The sequence below is a fragment of the Equus przewalskii genome, chromosome 12, assembly GCF_037783145.1.
Source record: "Equus przewalskii isolate Varuska chromosome 12, EquPr2, whole genome shotgun sequence".
NCBI lineage: Eukaryota > Metazoa > Chordata > Mammalia > Perissodactyla > Equidae > Equus > Equus przewalskii.
This window is the reverse complement of record NC_091842.1, coordinates 11,371,767-11,387,604: the sequence shown is the minus strand read 5'-3', so window position 1 is coordinate 11,387,604 and position 15,838 is coordinate 11,371,767. Positions and strand designations below refer to the sequence as shown.

The window sequence follows — 15,838 nt, the reverse complement described above, 5'->3', positions numbered from 1 at the left end:
CCTGGAGAATCAAGTAGTATGTCTCTCTAGGACCACAGAGCTGGAAAACGCCAGAGTGCCACAGAAAGTGGTTTATTGCTTTTAGAACAAAATAAGATGCTCTCAGAACATTTTTTAGTGAAAAAAATAACTTTTAGAACTTTAGAACTTTTCTAAAACACTATGTTGTCAACTGAAGTAGGCAGTTCAATGTAGAAAACTTGGTGGAGGCGAGTGCCTGGGCTGACGGCACAGCTCGCGGGTGTGCGGACCAAGCAGCCGCTCAGAAGCGGGGCTTGCGCTTGCGGCCGGTGTACTGGGTGTCAGGTCTTACCTCCCTGTGGTGAAGAAAGGATGGGGCGGGCAGAACAGAGAGTCTCAGAAGAAAGAACGAACCCCAGGGACCCCTCTGGATGCAGGCGAGCCCTCAGTGGCAGACCCCCGCCCCCACCAGCCTGGCCCACTGGTACTTACTTGCCCTGACGCCTGCGGCGCTCCTTCTTCTCCAGCACCCACTCTCGGCTCTTCCTCACCACTCCCCGCCGCGCAATCCGGTATGGGATCCTGGGCAGGAGACATGGCTATGAGCCGAGGGATGGAGCAGCCTGGCTGTCTCCCATGTGAACCCAGGCAGGGAAAGCAGTGAGCTTCCCTCCAAGTTAGGTGGCCTCTGACGCCCCTTCTACAACAGAAGTCCCCACTCCTGGACAGCCCTCTTCCTGGGAACATCTGCTGGGGCCACAGCAGCTGCTATCAGGAAGGCAGGAGATGGGAGGCCCCACTCACTCACAGGCATCTCTGTGGTACATGACCACTTACTGCGTATGGGTACAGTCTGCCTGTGGAGCAGGCAGGAGGCCAAGCTACTTTTGGGGCAACGCAGGCCAGGATTGGCTCATGAGAGCCTGGCACTATCCAAGGAAAGCCAGAGCCCCATGCCCACTGCTGCTACTGCAGGCCCTAGCCTGGTACAAACCAAGCAGGGGCTCCCAACCACCATAAATGTCTGAGGTAGGAAAACAAGGCTGCCCAGCTCACGGCAGCCCCAACGATGATCCTCAAAGCCTGATCTGGGCCTCCAATCCTGGCTGAGGAGAAAAGGGAGCCCCCACAGCCCCACAGGAGGGAGGCCCTGAGAACAGGGGGTGCCTGGGCCCCAAACCACATCCGCAGCTGGGATCAAACCATTTCCAGCATAACTCACACCTTGCAAGGCCACTTGCCATTGGAGTAATGACCACTTCCTGAGCACCTGCATGCACGGCCCACAGATGCTCTACACTGGATATAGGCCAGCCTGGCCCTTCACTAGCCTGAGATGGGGCTGTGGCAGAGACCACCCACACTAAGCACAGCGAGGGCAGGGAGGCCCAGGAGCTGCTAAGGGAGTGACGGGGAAGCAGCACATGGTCTGGGAAAAGCAAGTGGGCCACAGAGACAAGCTGGCTGGTATTTCTACAGGCAGAAGATGGGGGCAGCATTCTAGACAACAGGCAATATGCAAAAATGAGGGAGTGTCAAAGGACTGAAGAGGAAGGTGAGGGAAGAGAAGACAGTCCCCTGTGCCTGGAGCCAGGGGTCCAAGAAAGGGAAGGGCAGGCTGGGCCAGTTCACGGAGGGGAGAACGCCAGCAAGGAATGTGTTCTCCCTTCAATAAGCAGTGGGGAACCAGGGAACAACACACAGACCCAGACTGTAGGGTACAGAAAGGCAGCGGGTCATGGAAGAACCTTAAGAGGGCCTACAGCTAAGGGGCGGGAGGTCTGACGGGACAGGTGCAAAGCAGAAAGAAGGCAGCTGCGACTGGGGGGCGCAGATGCAGGACTAAACCCCAGGAGTCTCTGAGGAAGCACAAGCTGGGGCAGTGAACAGGGGCAAGATGTGAGCCGCAGAAGGACAAGGGGAAAGAGCATCGGCGGAGAGAGAGGCAGCAGGTGAAGATGGTGAGCGCCCCACACCACAGGCGCCAAGAGGGAAGTGGTGGTTGAGCAGCAGCAAATGCGAGAGGCGGGCTGAGGCGTTCAGGAGAGCAGTTTAGGAAGGGCAGGGTGGAGGCCGGGTGGGGAGGATCCAGGAACACACAGGGGAAACAAAGTGGATGGGAAAAAATCAGAGATAAATTAGGTAAAGATTTTAAACACTTTTTCTTCACCTATTTATATATCGTAAGTGACCTGAATGTGATTAGACAGAAGTGACAGTAACAGGAGAAGCCCCTGAATATCCTTCCAATAGACAACAGCCTCCTCCCCTGCCCTCCCCACACCTGAGGACTTGAAGAGCGGGAGCCTGCAGCCCTGGGGAGACGAGGTCTGTGCCCGGCACCGTGCTGAGTCCTGCACGAACACACTCTCTACTCCTCAACACACTGCCCAAGTGGGTGGCAGGATCCCCCTTTGTAGACAGATGCGAAATGGATGCTCAGGTCACACAACTTACCCCAGTTTACAGTTAGGACGTGTCGTCTGTAGACACCGGTCTGAGGACAAGAGGGATCCTAAGATGGATGGAGGGAGTTAAACAACTCTTTCCTCTGTGAAGGAGAGGAGAGCACTCGCTGGGAGCAAGTGGTGGGCACCTTAGAGCAGACAACACCTAGAAGAGCCTCCAAATCCCCATCAGGAATGGCCTGAGGAAACTAAGAGGATGACCACGGAGGGCCAAGGGGTCAGATGGCACAAATATGTAGTGGACACGAGGAACACACTCATGATTTCCACCACCCGTGGGCCTTCCAAACTCATTCTTTCTCTGCCCATTTTTCAAGACTTTTCAGTCCTATCAGCCAGAACTAAGGAATAACCTCCCTCTTCACTACCTTGTAATCAGTTATTCATTCAACAAATATAAATATGTTTTAGCAACAAGATACTCTTCTGATGTCAGGGATATAATACCAGTCCCTACCAAATTTTCATTCTAGTTGGGGATATAAATAACAACCAACTAAGCAAATATATGATTTAGAGCAGTTAAAGGTATTAAGGAAAATTTTAAAAGGTAAGGAGAACTCAACTGAAGATACTGAACAGAGAAATGGCAACATATGACTTATATTTTTTAAAAATAAAAAGGAAAAGATCAGTCTTGCTGCTGCACAGGAAATAAATGGAAAGAGGCAAAGACTGAAGCAGGGAGACTAGTGAGGCAGCTTTCAATAATCCAGGCAGGGGTGGCGGGGACTCAGCCAGGCGGAAGAGGGGAAACGGCTGGAACCAGGACGTACATTGAGGCTGGGGGTGGCAGGACTGGCCGATGGATTGACCGGATGGGAGATGTGAGGAGGACAGGAATGACTGAGGATAGTAAGAATGGAGCAGGGAAGTTTGGGGGTGAAAACCAAGAGCTCTGTCTTGTTGGAGACACCAGTGGGAAGTTCAGGTACGGACACTTAGGAGGCAGTTCGGAAATGAGAGGCGGGGTTGAGAGCAAGGATGTAAAGCTGGAGTTACGAACCTCGAGTTGGTGTTTAAGGCAGCGCAGAAACAGCAAGCGTCCAGGCTGGGCCCCAGAGTGCCCCAGAGGAGGGCGGGCCAGCAGAGTAAGACCGAGAAGGAACAGCCAGCAAGGCTGAGAGAAAACCAGGAGGGGGGCAGGAGGCCAAGTGAGGAAAGTGTTAGGGAGTAATCGGCTGTGTCAGCTCCTACTGAGCAGGCAAGTTACAGTGAAGACAGAGAAGGAAAAAAGATGAGAAGCGACAACAGATTTGGCAAGATAGGTTGATGGTGGCCTCCACAAGAGCAAACTGATGAGCCAAAGAGGTCTGAGAGAATGGTAGGGGAGGCAGCAAGGACAGGCAAGTGCGAGAAGTTCTGTTATAAACAGAAGCCAACAAACAGGGTGGTAGCTAGGAGCTGTTATGAGGTTAAGGGAGGACCTGTCCAAAAACAGCAGAAACCTTGCAGTACATCTGGATGCTGGATGGGAACGACCCAGGAGAGTAAAGACAAGGATGTGGGAGAGGGAAGGGAGAACCACGGGAGCCAAGAGGGGAGGGGGTGCAGGATGTTGGTGGAAGTGGCAGCCTCGGACGGAGGACAGCCCGCCAGGAATGGCAAGGCGGACGACAGAGAGGAAGGGGATAAGGCTGTGTGGCTGCCCAGACATCCACAAGGGCCCCACCACTCAGCCCAAGGCAGGTGCAGGTACAGTCGCAAAAGGTTCCCTAGTCCTGTTACCACCCTTGTGTCACTGCCAACTCTGAACCCGAGAGGTTTCGTGAAAGCAGAGAGCAGAGGAGTCGTCTTGTCGCCACTTGCTTTGCCATGTCTGACAAACCTGGTGGCAGCAACTCCCTGCACCTCAGGCGTTACCTCCCACTCGTGAACCTGGACTCCCCGGCCTCCTCTTCCTCCACATTTCCGTTCAGGCCCTGAAGGAACCAAAGTACTCTTAGATCACCCTGGAGATCTCTCAAGCCCTCTGCCCCACCTCATAAGGCCTGAGCCCTTCCAACAGGTACTCGGCCCAGCCCCACAAGGGAACCAAAAAGACACAGGCCTGCAAACTCAAGGTCCCTCACCTTTGGCACAAAGGTCGAAGGTCCCGAAAACAAACAGAGGTAGAACCTGAAACAAGAAAGTGCAGAGGGCTGGGCTAATAAAGTCTTGCAGGGCGAGACAAGTCCTCCCCCTCCCTCCCATCTACAGGTCCAGAAAGGGAGAGCCTCCTGCCCGTCGGGGCCCTGTGACCCACCAGCACCACTCTGGCCTAGAGTCATCAGTGGCCTACGAGGCCATACCACCATCCTCTCTCCTGCAGCACGGCGGCATGGTGGCCCCCAGTACTCACTTCTTTGCTTTGGTACTGTTGGGGTAGTCCACCACCACACCTCCAGTAAAGCCAGCCCTGGTGGCCTGGGTGGTGATCAGCTCCAACTGATGAGAGAACGGTGGTGAGTTAGGCAGGCAGGCTGGAGAAGCAGCAGCTTCCCCTCCATTCCCCTTAAGCCAGTCTGGTCCCAGGACAGACCTTGCTTGGGAGAACTGAAGGTTTTCTGTATCTGACTGTTCCCAATTCTAAGTCCCCAAAAGCCACATAGATGAAACTGCAGGTTAGAACCAGCCATGGCATACACCTCCCTTGGGGGGATTACAGAACAGGCAAGCCCTTAATTCTCACTTTCTAGCCCAGGCACCCATCTTCCCCACTCAAATCTCAGGAAATGAATGGCCACCTATGCGGAGGCAGACTCATTCATGTTATTGGTCAGGGACAGCTCACCACTGTCTTTCAGAGTCTGTACTTCCTACCTCACCCCCTCACTCCTCATTCCTACTACATTACACTCCAGAGAACAGACAACTGTTAATGTTCTCTCACCCACTGCCCTGTCTACTCATTTGGTTATGGAAATCACCTGTTATACCATCTTATCCGTCAAGAGAGGACAAACGTCCTACCCCACTCCTACAGGTACCACTCTTCTTCCTTAGGACATTAGGTCATAAAACGTGCCCTCGGGGGCCACAGGGACCACTCTCGGGTGCTCACTCCCTCCTTTTCCCACCTATCAGCATAAGGATCCTTGTTCTGTCACTCTCCAGCAGCAGGAGGAGAGGTGAGTGAGGAGCAGGACAGTTTACCTGCTGCGGGTCCCTCCCCTTCCCTGCGCCTCCAGCAGCCAAGGGGCTCACCTGTTCTGAGTTCTCAGGGTACAGCTGCAGGACTGCTCGGGATCCACGAACCTGCCGAGAGAGACACTGCTGTGTTACAAACATCCCACGGGTCAGGACACAGACACCTCTTATTTACTAATAGTTACTGAGTTCCTATTATGTGCACAACACTGTCCTTAGGGCCAGGGACACAGCCATGAACAAGAGAGACAGCCCCTGAGCTTTTGGAGTTCCCATTTTAGCGAGGGAGGCAGCTAATTTACAGTAGTGATGAAGTGCCAAAGAGAAAACAAACTAGGACAAAGGGATGATGAGTAACGCAGACTGCTGAGTTTACTTTCGGTTCAAGGAAGGCCTCTCGGAGGGACACCGGAGCAGAGACCTGAAAGCAGTTATAAACACAAAAGTAAAGCTAACAAAGGTTCTCTTGATGGTAATTAACCACCCTGCTCCCCATCTGAGCATGGGCAGTACGGGAGGGGGTTGGGGGGGGGTTGTGAGCACTCTGGAAGGCATCCTGTGTGGCCTGGACATGATGCCCCTGCCCTCACTGTGTGAAGTCCATGCCCCAAACCAACTTCTGATTAAAATTCAACATAGTGGGGGCCAGCCCAGTGGCGTAGAGGTTAAGTTCGTATGCTCTGCTTCAGTGGCCCAGGGTTCACAGAGCGTGGACCTACCCACCTCTTATCAAGCCACATTCTGTTGGCATCACACATACAAAAAACAGGGGAAGACTGGCACAGCTGTTAGGTCAGGACCAATCTTCCTCACCAAAAAAAATTCGGCATAGTGGACAGAGGAATTGCAATCAGTCTCAGATTTTGACATCAGTGTCTTCTGCATTTCATCAGGGAGTCTCAGCCCACTGAACTTTCTGTTTAGCCTGAGGACCTGGACAAAGTAACCACAATAAGGTCCTGCCATCCCATGTGGTCCCATCTGAATGGCCTTCCCATAGGATGCCTCTACTTCATCACTCTACCTGCAGGGCAAGGGAGGGACAGGCAGTCAGCCCACATGGGGAGGTGATCTCATACTCACCAGCACAGAATAAAGAGAAGAAAAAAAGCAGTACAGGCGCTTGGCAGGGATGTCAGATGTCTTGTTAGCATTACAGAGCCACTGCACAGCAGAAATGCTAAAAAAGGAAAGGAATCTGGTCAGGAAGGGGACCAATACCCACTGCTCCCCCTGCCTCTTCAAGACTCTAACACCATACACATCCTTGATCTCCAGGTGAAACCCTCCTGCTCACCACTCTTTCTTGGCCTGTGTAGGTCCACTGCAGGTCACTATTCTACAGCACTGAACCAAACAGGGTATAGAGAGGGGGAGCATTCACTTCCTTGCAGCCAGTCCTTGTTTCTACATGCATCTTAAGTTTAAAATTACTCAGCATGTCAAGGCTGCCTCTGCCACCTACCTCTTCATTCCCTTCCTCCAATCAAAGAGAACATGCCTTACAGTACCTACACAAAGCCATTCACTCACTCTCCTCCTCACTCACCTCCTTCAAGGATACCTGCCAAGCGTCTCCATAAGCCCCAGATTGAAAACCTCGAGCAGCTACTTACCATGTCCTCCTTTCGGGAATGCCCCTCCTCAGTGCTGCGCACACACATCCACAGAACCCTAAACCCCACAGCTTTGTCTGCCTGCCTCTCCCAGTTTTTACTTCCCTCCACTACTCTCCTGGGTCAGCACGCATTACTGTCTCGATTGCTTCAACCACCGAACTTAGCTCTCTTCTCCTCTTACATGATACTCCTAAAACACAGATCTGATCTTGCCACTCCCCATCAACCACAGAATAAAGCCCCAACTTTGAAGGATGGAGTTAAAAGCCTTCTAGGAACCAACCCCATGCAATCTCACCTTCCATGAAATTGCTCATTCATCCCTATGATCTATCAGACTCCTTTCTCCACCCACTTCTGTGCCTTTGCTCACACTTTCCTTCACTCAGAAACCCTCCCCCTCAACTCTCCAGATCCCTCCCCATCTTCAAGGCCCAGCCTCAGCCCCTCCTCCCTCCTCAGGGGTTTCCTGTGCTCTCTTGCTTCTCCTCACAACGCTGGTGGGTCCCACAACTCCCAAGTCACACCCCACACTCGGCCTCGTGTTCAGCTGTCTCGCCCACATCTTACAGCACCCAACCAACCACGGAGAGTCTTAAAAACAGGGACTGTTTTAGTTCCAAACTCCACAGCACCTTGTGCAATGTCTTACACAGAACAAATGTTAAAAAAAAAAAAAAAAGCTTGCCATACCATCTCTCCTTTAAGACAAACAAAAAAAATGACTATTTACTCCTAAAACACACAGACCATATCACTGGTCTTTGGTTTTCCACAGCTTAGGACATCTCACCTAATCATCACGAAAACGCAATTGCTATCCTTGAAATGTTTCCCACAATCTTGCTTGCAGAGATAAGCTGATCCCTTACCCTGGAGGAAAATCTGCAAACCCAGATTTTCATTACTTACCCAGGTACCTACTGTTGACCCAGGACCAGAGGAGGAGGCGTCCCTCCAGGGAGGGCTAACTATGACTTCCTCCCCAGGCCCTCTCTCCACCCCATGGACCACACACCACACCACACTCAACACAACTCACCAAAGAGAAAGGACAACTTCACGCTCCAGACAGAAATTTCAGTGTTCTAAGCTCCGTTATCAAAGTTCTATGTACAAACTCAAAATTGACACAGAAAGGACTCCTAAGCCACCGAAGTGACTGGAGCAGTGGGGGCACTCTCCACCACAGAGAGTGGAGAGACGGGAACAAGATGGCTGCCGGGGCGACAAAATGGCTCCCAGAGGCTGGGACCTCCACCCCTCCCCCATCCCGGCATGAAGCAGACAAAGCACCTCTCCCAGAGCTGCCTGAACCCTGAACCCTGAAGCCAGCAGTGCAAGAGAATCAGAGGAGATAGTTTCCAAATACAGAAAAATACAGATCTGGGGGCCCTGCTCTAACCTTATAAATCTGAAAATCCTGGGGAATGTATATTCTTAAGTATCCTGTGGGACTCTGCTGTATAGCCAGGTTTGGGAAGCACTGGCCTGAAGGACTAAAGGCAGGACGTGAAGACTCTCACCTGATACAACCATCAAAGGAGCCTGGTTTGAAGGGGAGGCCCTGGCCCATGTCCCCCAGAAGCAGGTCTCCCTCTATCTCTCGGTCCAAAGCCGCATCTACATCGAAGAAGAGTAATTCAGGGAAAGAGACCAGATGCACAGCTGCTGCATACTCATGAGGGCAGTCTACCCCAGTGCTAAATAGGACGTACTCACCCAGCATGGCAGGGCTGATGTCAATGCCCACCCAGTAGTGCCCTTCATACGAGAGATAATCTCCACTCAGCCCAGAACCACAGCTGGAAGACAATCAAAAAGGAACTCGACAGTGTGAGCAGCAAAGACACTCCACTACCTGGACAGTTAGAACTGGGCCCCAGGTTCTCACCCAATATCCAACAGGTAACAGGGCCGATCCTCGGGCAGATAAAGGAGCTCCAGTGCTCGCCTAGCCATCTTGGTCTGGACATCAATCATCCGTGAGCTGGGAAGGCAGAAACACAAGCGAGTGATAAAGGAGTTCTAGGCTAAAACCTCACCCAGAGCACAAACAGCCAGAGAAAGGAAAAAAGGCACAATCACCCAGAGATACTCTCCCGGTCACCCAACTCAGTCACCAAACTCAACCACAACTATTTGAAAATGACCCAGAAGTCCATGTAATACAGCAACAAGTTATTTTGTGACACAAATTCTAACTACACCAGCTGCAAAGCTAATGTGAAGGGATTAACTAATGACTAACCATAGGGTATTTTCAACTCAATCAGGATTTGATGTTGTACTACTTAAGAAAGAGTTTTCTGGAAGAATTTACTCTGCTATATAGGGATCAACAACGCAGAACGAAAATCTATGGCAGTGATGTCCATGAGAAATATAACGCAAGCCACATGAGACTTTTTTTTTTCCTGAGGAAGATTAGCCTTGAGCTAACATCTGCCGCTAATCCTCCTTTTTTTGCTGAGGAAGACTGGCCCTGAGCGAACATCCGTGCCCATCTTTCTCTACTTTATATGTGGGACGCCTACCATAGCATGGCTTGCCAAGCGGTGCCATGTCCGCACCAGGGATCCAAACCGGTGAACCCTGGGCCACCGAAGCAGATCGTGCACACTTACCCGCTGCGCCACCGGCCGGCCCCTACATATGACTCTCTAGTAGCCACAGTTAGAATGAAATTAAATACGTAAAATTAACTGTAATAGTCGTTTCTCCAACCCAAAATATCTAATAATACATTTTACTTAACCCAATATGCTCAAAATATCATTTCAACACATCAACATATGAAATGATCAACAAAATATTTACATTTTCTTCATACTAATTTAAACCAAACACATTTCAATGGTTGGCTGATGGCTACCGGTTACCATATTGAACAAACAGATCTATAGCATATCTGACTTTCCCAGGATCAAGGGAAAGAATCACAGAATCACACATAATAGTTTTCAGAATGTGAAACACAGGGCTCTGCAGCTGGAAAAAACTTTGCATTTGCTACATAATGACGATTGGGCCAGAGATTTTTGCTGACCTTCTTCCTGGTCTTGGACTCTAAACAGAAAGGAGAGAAGAGGTATCTGCAGAATTTTCTACAGAGTAATGTATCAGAAAGGGTATGCTTGGGAGTCCCCGCTCTAGCCTTCACCCGCTAAATGACTTCGTAGTTATACAAATAAGTGCCCTCCGAGAAATTCAGATACTACACCAACAGTTGTCATGAGGAGTTAACTAGGTAACTGTAAACAGGCGCACACATTCTAAAGGAATTCTAGAGTAAGCATTCTAAGAATGTCATTTCCTGCCCCCCAACAGCACTGACCCCTTACACATATCCACTGCCTCCTATTTTACCACACGCTTAAAACACGCTGTCACATTAAACTTTGAAAACGACCTAGAGAGAGTAGATATAATCACTCCCATTTAAAGACTGAGATTACCGAGGCCCAGAGGGTTCGGAGGTTTACTTAAAGTTAACTTTGCCAGTGGGAAAAACGGGACCAAGCTGGGTCCCTTCCTTTCCTCAGCCCCCAAATTCTGCGTGTTTTACAAGCAACGTCCGCAATCCGGGCAACTTGCCGGTTCCCGACCCCCGAGGCCGCGCAACATCCAGGCTCCCCTTACTTGCGCACGTATTTCCGGGCTTCATTCTTGTCGTAAAACTGCGGGGAAAAGAGAAAAAGGGAATAGCGGGAGGAATCAGAACGCAGAGGCCCTAAAGGAGAGAGGAGTGCCCGCTGGCCAGAGGCCTCACCAGCTCCGGGGGCCCGCCGTGCTCCGGTCTCCGCCCGCGACACGCCATCCCTGAGCCTCGGCAGCACGACTGGTACCGGCGTTTCCCGGAGCCCGGCTTTTATGTCATCAGCCCCGCGACCGCCTCGTAATACGCATGCTCCATCCCTGTCCCCGCCTCCTTTTTCACTCGATTGGGCTACAGGGCCTACGCGCCGCGAACACCGCGCTTCCCATTGGCCAGTTCATCTTGCACCGCCCGCCCTATCCATCCAAGATGGCAGCCAAGCGCGGTGTGAGGTGCCCGCGGCTGTTAATGTGGAGGTTGTGGCAGGCCGGTGGAGCGCCACAAAACCTGGGATTCGGCTTGCGCCTGGAAGTGAGGTCTTATTCCCCGGGCGACGGCCCCTACTCTCGCACGGCGCTCTATGAGCTGCTCGGCGTCCCCTCCACAGCCACACAGGCGCAAATCAAGGCGGCCTACTACCGGCAGTGCCTCCTCTACCATCCGGACCGCAACTCGGGGAGCGCCGAGGCTGCCGAGCGCTTCACGCGCATCTCCCAGGCCTACGTGGTGCTGGGCAGCGCCACCCTGCGCCGCAAGTATGACCGCGGCCTGCTCAGCGACGAGGACCTGCGCGGACCCGGCGTCCGGCCCTCCAGGACGCCCGCCGCCGACCCCGGCCCGCCCCGCGCCCCGCCGCCCGCCTCGCGGGCCCACGGCCGTGGTCAGGCCGCGCCGGACGCCAGCCGCACCATGTTCGACTTTGACGCCTTCTACCAGGCGCACTACGGAGAGCAGCTGGAGCGCGAGCGGCGCCAGAGGGCCCGGCGAGAGGCCCTCCGCAGGCAGCAGGAGGAGCGGGCCAAGAAGGGCTTCCGCTGGGACGACACCCGGGACACGGCTTTCGTCTTCCTCCTCCTTGCCATCTTCATCCTCGTGGGCTTTCGGTTTTAACCGGAGAGAGGAGGGCAGGGAGCAGCCGGTCAGCCCCACGAAGATGACCTTTCCCGTCTTCTCGAACCCTTTGCCATTTATAGTCTACCTCTGCTGGGGTCCGAAGGAACTGCTCTCCCCGTCCTTCCCCACCCACCCAGCTTAGCCGCGGACCTGCACATCCCTCCCACTCCGGTCCAGAAAGGGAGGCTTTTCGATGCCCAAGAAAAAGGCCCCAAGATGAAGAGTCCCGAAAGCCCAAGAGTGAAGGGTTTTCTAGAGTCCCTTGGGTGCCTGCTTCCAGAGGTTGACAACTTCTGGAACACTTGCTCTGGCTTTGTTGTAAAGTCCCGAGCAAGCATTGGCTGCTCCTGCCCCACGCTTGTACCGTGGGGCTCCTCTGTAACCTTGAAACGTGCAATGTGACCAATTGTTGGCTACCAAAAGAAAATTTCTGGGGTTGTACGAACCTTGTCTTTCTGTGAGTTCCCCAAGCTACAGGTGAGACCTGATGTAGGGTAAGAATGTGATATGTGGGAACCTTGCCATTCTTCTGTGGTCAGCCCCAGACCCCGCTCCCCGTTCTGTGGGTGGCATGTGGGATTGGGAGAGCAAGGTCATCGAGTACGCAATGGACTTTCCTGTGCCCATACTTATCTAATGGATGACCTTGGAGCAGTTACTCTGTGCACATGACTGCAGAGGAGCAAATCATTTGCTCTCTTGAGGTCTGTCACACTTTATTATCCATAGTTCTGATGGGCTCAGTGGTTAAAATATGATGCTGGTAGAGTCAGATTTATCCTTGGGACAGTGTACCTGTCACTTGGTCATCCCTTTACCAGCCAACCCCATCGCTAAGTGTGCAACTCATCCCCTCCCAGAAATAGAACAACTAACTGAGAGTTTGAGTCGCCTGAATGTGGCCCAGCCTCCTGTTTAGCTTGCAGTGCTTATCATACGCCCCATAAGCCAAGTCCTTGCAACACGGCTGCTGCGGCTGTGGGTAATTTGGGGAGTTTGGAGTAGAGAAGACTGCTAGAGGCACAGGAGGCACGTGGTGGAAACTCAGTTTCTTATGGAGAGCTGGCTGAAGCTTTTTTTTTTTTGTCTCGTTTGTGCTAAGCAGTTGGTCGTCGCTTGGCTGGAACTGTAGTAGTCAGGCTCCCTTAACCCTGTTCTTCGGGTGTGGATTGGCTGTGAGATTGTAGGTGCTCAAACGTTTATGCACTGAGTGTAAAGCTGTGGGATAGGAAACCTGTGCAAGAGATCTACCACAAGGGTGTGGACCAAAGTCGAGGTTCTAAACAAAATCAGAGGTGCTTTGGTATATTAATACCAATTCCTGCACTTAGTCTTTTGTGTGAAATCCTTGTATAAATTGGGATAAACCCACAGCGATTTGAACTTGGTCGCTTGGAATCCATTCGATTCTCTGGCCTTAGAGACTGCAGGCAAGCTCTTAGTCATTGTCTTTGCAGTGATCATACAGTTCAGGAGTGATGGTTCAGACCTGCTGGCTCAGCAAGCCTGGGCTTGGGGGAGGGGCAAATGTACTTTTAGAAAGAACATTTAATGTTATTATGTTTCATATTTGGAAAACAAGGCGAAAGGTCTGTTCTTTTTTAAATGCAAACTACAGTAAGTGAAGATTAGTAAAACGTACAGAAACTAGTGATTCTCAACCAAGGAGTTGGAGCATAGCAGTGTCCTTGGGGCAAGATTCTGTGAAAGTTTCTATCAAAAGGGGTTGGAGTTCTTTTGGATTTTGTCTGTAAAAGTACTAGTGGTCTGTAATAGCTGGGGACCTTTCTCATGGGCTGCTTGACATAGACCTCTCAAGTTTGTTTTCTCTCAGTGAAGATTGCAGCCACGAACATTCCCTGGGGCACCAGAACATACATGGAGGTAGAAAAAAAGTTCCAGAAGCTGGGGCGGGGGGGTAGGGGGGGTGGGGTGGGGGCGGCGGCGTCCAGACTGTGTGAAACTTCTGGAACGTTTCAGAACATTCCATGCAACTCGAAGCAGGGTAGTCAATAAAGTTTATTAACCATCCAACTGTAAGTCTCTCTTTAGGCCTAGAATTAGGCCCACTCTACTCTTGCAGTGCCATCCTGCCTGCCTCAGGTTTTTTAGGCCAGAGCTGAATTCTGAGAGACCCCATTTCCTTCCTACCCTTCTTAAACTGAGTCTGGGCTCTTGATGGAAGGGGGAGATGTGTGAGAGACTTCATTTCTTTCTTTCCTTTTTTTTTTTTGGAGGAAGATTAGCCCTGAGCTAATATCCACTGCCAATCCTCTTCTTTTTTCTTCAGTGAAACAGATAAGGCAAATGCACTTTAATAAAGTGCTGTCATTCACAAGTATTGTTACCAATCCCTTTTATACTAATATTTATTTGTTTACTTATTTATTTTTACAATGTTTGAACTTTATTGGGACAGTCTTCCTCTTTTTGCTGAGGAAGATTGTTCCTGAGCTAACATCTTTGCCCATCTTCCTGTATTTTGTATGTGGGACACCACCACAGCATGGCATGATGTGTGTGTAGGTCCGCACCTGGGATCCAAACCAGTGAACCCTGGGCTGCTGAAGCGGAGCACGTGAACTTAATTGCTATGGCACCAGGTGGCCCCATGTGTGGGAGGCTTTTTGAAGGACTCCCTGACTGGTTCCCGTAGTGTCATCCTGCCCGCCCACCACCCACAATTGTCCTGGGTCGTTCCTCTCTCAGCTTCTTACCTGCCCTGGGGAGAGAGGCTGAATCAGGCCGTGGACATTAGCCCCTGCCTTCAAGGGGCTGATCCCCAATTCCTGAGAATGCGGGAAGGCTCAGACATGCTCAACTTTAGTCCCTTTTCTCCTTTTGGTCACAAACTAAAACAAAACTCCCTAGAAGGTTGGACCTACGATGGAGATGGACAGGAGGGGCCCAGCCTGCCCCAGGCTGTGCTCATTGGGCTGGAAATGGGGGCAAGTACAGTATGAGGCGAGTGAGCAGCATACACAGGTCGTAAATGGGGAGACACAGACAAGACCGGACTCAGAGGTGTACGTGTCTTGGGAATTGTGGTATTGTCTTTGGACTTGGTCAGGACTTTCTTTTATTCCTCTTGAGCCAAACTGCTTTTCCCGCTGTTGCCCTTTCTTTGTTACTGAGTGAAATACAGATTCCAGTTCTGAGGGAGTAGGATTTCTTGCTACCATCTGAGACTCTGGCATTTCATTCACTGGGTGCACCCTGTCCTCTGTAATGGTCCCAGCATGAGCCACAATGAATAAGGATAGTCTCTCTTAGGTCAGTGGATTGTCCATTTGGTCATTATTGCCTCCTTATGTATATATATGTTGTCCTCATAGCCACAGCTGAGGCTGAGGCACCATGAGTGGAGCCCAAGTGAGTGGCCACCACACTCCCTTTTGGGGAAATGGTGGGGGATGGGGGGAGCAGGAGGTGCTTATTTCTCAGAGCTTTGGGCTTCCTAGAAGGTCACCAGATCTCATGAAGCAATTCTGAGAGGGACAGCTGGTAAGTGGTGGTGTTACTTCAGTCCACTCTTGAATTCAGTGCTCAAGAAAAGTGGGCTCTGTCCTGGCCTTTGCCTCTTCTCAGGTCCCCAGCCTTGTAATGAGGTCACAGGCTGCCACCTGCCTATGAGCAGGATCCTAGAAGGCCTGCCTTACCTGCCCTCAGCCACTTGGCTCTCAGCCCTGGCTTGTAGCTCTGGTGGCCATAGGGTTTGTGCAAGGCAGCTGAGGTTCCTCGGTTAGTGTGTTAGGATGATAGTGAGACCTGGGTCTGCACCTCGTGAACTTGCGTGTACTGAGAACACTCAGCACACTCATCCCCAAGAAGCCAGTGCAGAGGTCATCTTTACCATCTGTCAGGAGGTCATGGTGTCACTCCAGATCTACCTGTCTCACCACTGTCTCTTAGAGCTGTCGGAACCTGGGGTCCTGGGCTCAGTTGGCCCT

At 51.6% G+C, this 15,838-nt stretch overlaps 2 protein-coding genes and 1 non-coding gene across 5 annotated transcripts; 1 reads left to right on the top strand and 2 right to left on the bottom strand.

Moving 5' to 3' along the window:
- Positions 1 to 56: 56 nt before the first annotated feature.
- On the bottom strand, positions 57 to 11,150 carry BUD23 (BUD23 rRNA methyltransferase and ribosome maturation factor). Of its 3 annotated transcripts, none has more exons than XR_011524401.1 (13): positions 10,950 to 11,150; positions 10,820 to 10,857; positions 9,072 to 9,167; positions 8,900 to 8,982; positions 8,704 to 8,800; positions 6,642 to 6,738; positions 5,616 to 5,666; positions 4,771 to 4,856; positions 4,502 to 4,547; positions 4,293 to 4,351; positions 2,419 to 2,512; positions 454 to 543; positions 57 to 317 (listed from the first exon to the last, which is right to left on the bottom strand). XR_011524401.1 is itself a non-coding variant. In XM_070566448.1 (12 exons), the coding sequence occupies exons 1-12, from the start codon at positions 10,995 to 10,997 to the stop codon at positions 263 to 265; spliced, it is 846 nt and encodes a 281-aa protein (XP_070422549.1). In that variant the 5' UTR covers positions 10,998 to 11,150; the 3' UTR covers positions 57 to 262. The 3 variants fall into 3 exon arrangements, 1 of the variants encoding a protein (XP_070422549.1); XR_011524402.1 differs by having other exon boundaries at positions 2,419 to 2,476; XM_070566448.1 differs by lacking the exon at positions 2,419 to 2,512.
- On the bottom strand, positions 980 to 1,111 carry LOC139074982 (small Cajal body-specific RNA 20). Its single transcript, XR_011524999.1, has one exon. It is a non-coding gene; the product is annotated as a small Cajal body-specific RNA 20 (non-coding RNA).
- Positions 11,151 to 11,204: 54 nt separating the features above from the next.
- Positions 11,205 to 12,329, top strand: DNAJC30 (DnaJ heat shock protein family (Hsp40) member C30). Its single transcript, XM_008538302.2, has one exon. It carries the CDS (start codon positions 11,205 to 11,207, stop codon positions 11,883 to 11,885), a length of 681 nt encoding a protein of 226 aa, XP_008536524.2. The 3' UTR covers positions 11,886 to 12,329.
- Positions 12,330 to 15,838: the final 3,509 nt, after the last annotated feature.

What these genes read in the sequence shown, in the direction of transcription:
- BUD23 (XM_070566448.1), bottom strand. Translation starts at nt 10,997, where the DNA reads ATGGCGTGTCGCGGGCGGAGACCGGAGCACGGCGGGCCCCCGGAGCTG. An exon ending in GCCCGGAAATACGTGCGCAA is followed by an intron (nt 9,168 to 10,819) that starts GTAAGGGGAGCC and finishes CTGCCTTCCCAG; the next exon opens with CTCACGGATGATTGATGTCC. An exon ending in TGTTACCTGTTGGATATTGG is followed by an intron (nt 8,983 to 9,071) that starts GTGAGAACCTGG and finishes ATTGTCTTCCAG; the next exon opens with CTGTGGTTCTGGGCTGAGTG.
- DNAJC30 (XM_008538302.2), top strand. Translation starts at nt 11,205, where the DNA reads ATGGCAGCCAAGCGCGGTGTGAGGTGCCCGCGGCTGTTAATGTGGAGG.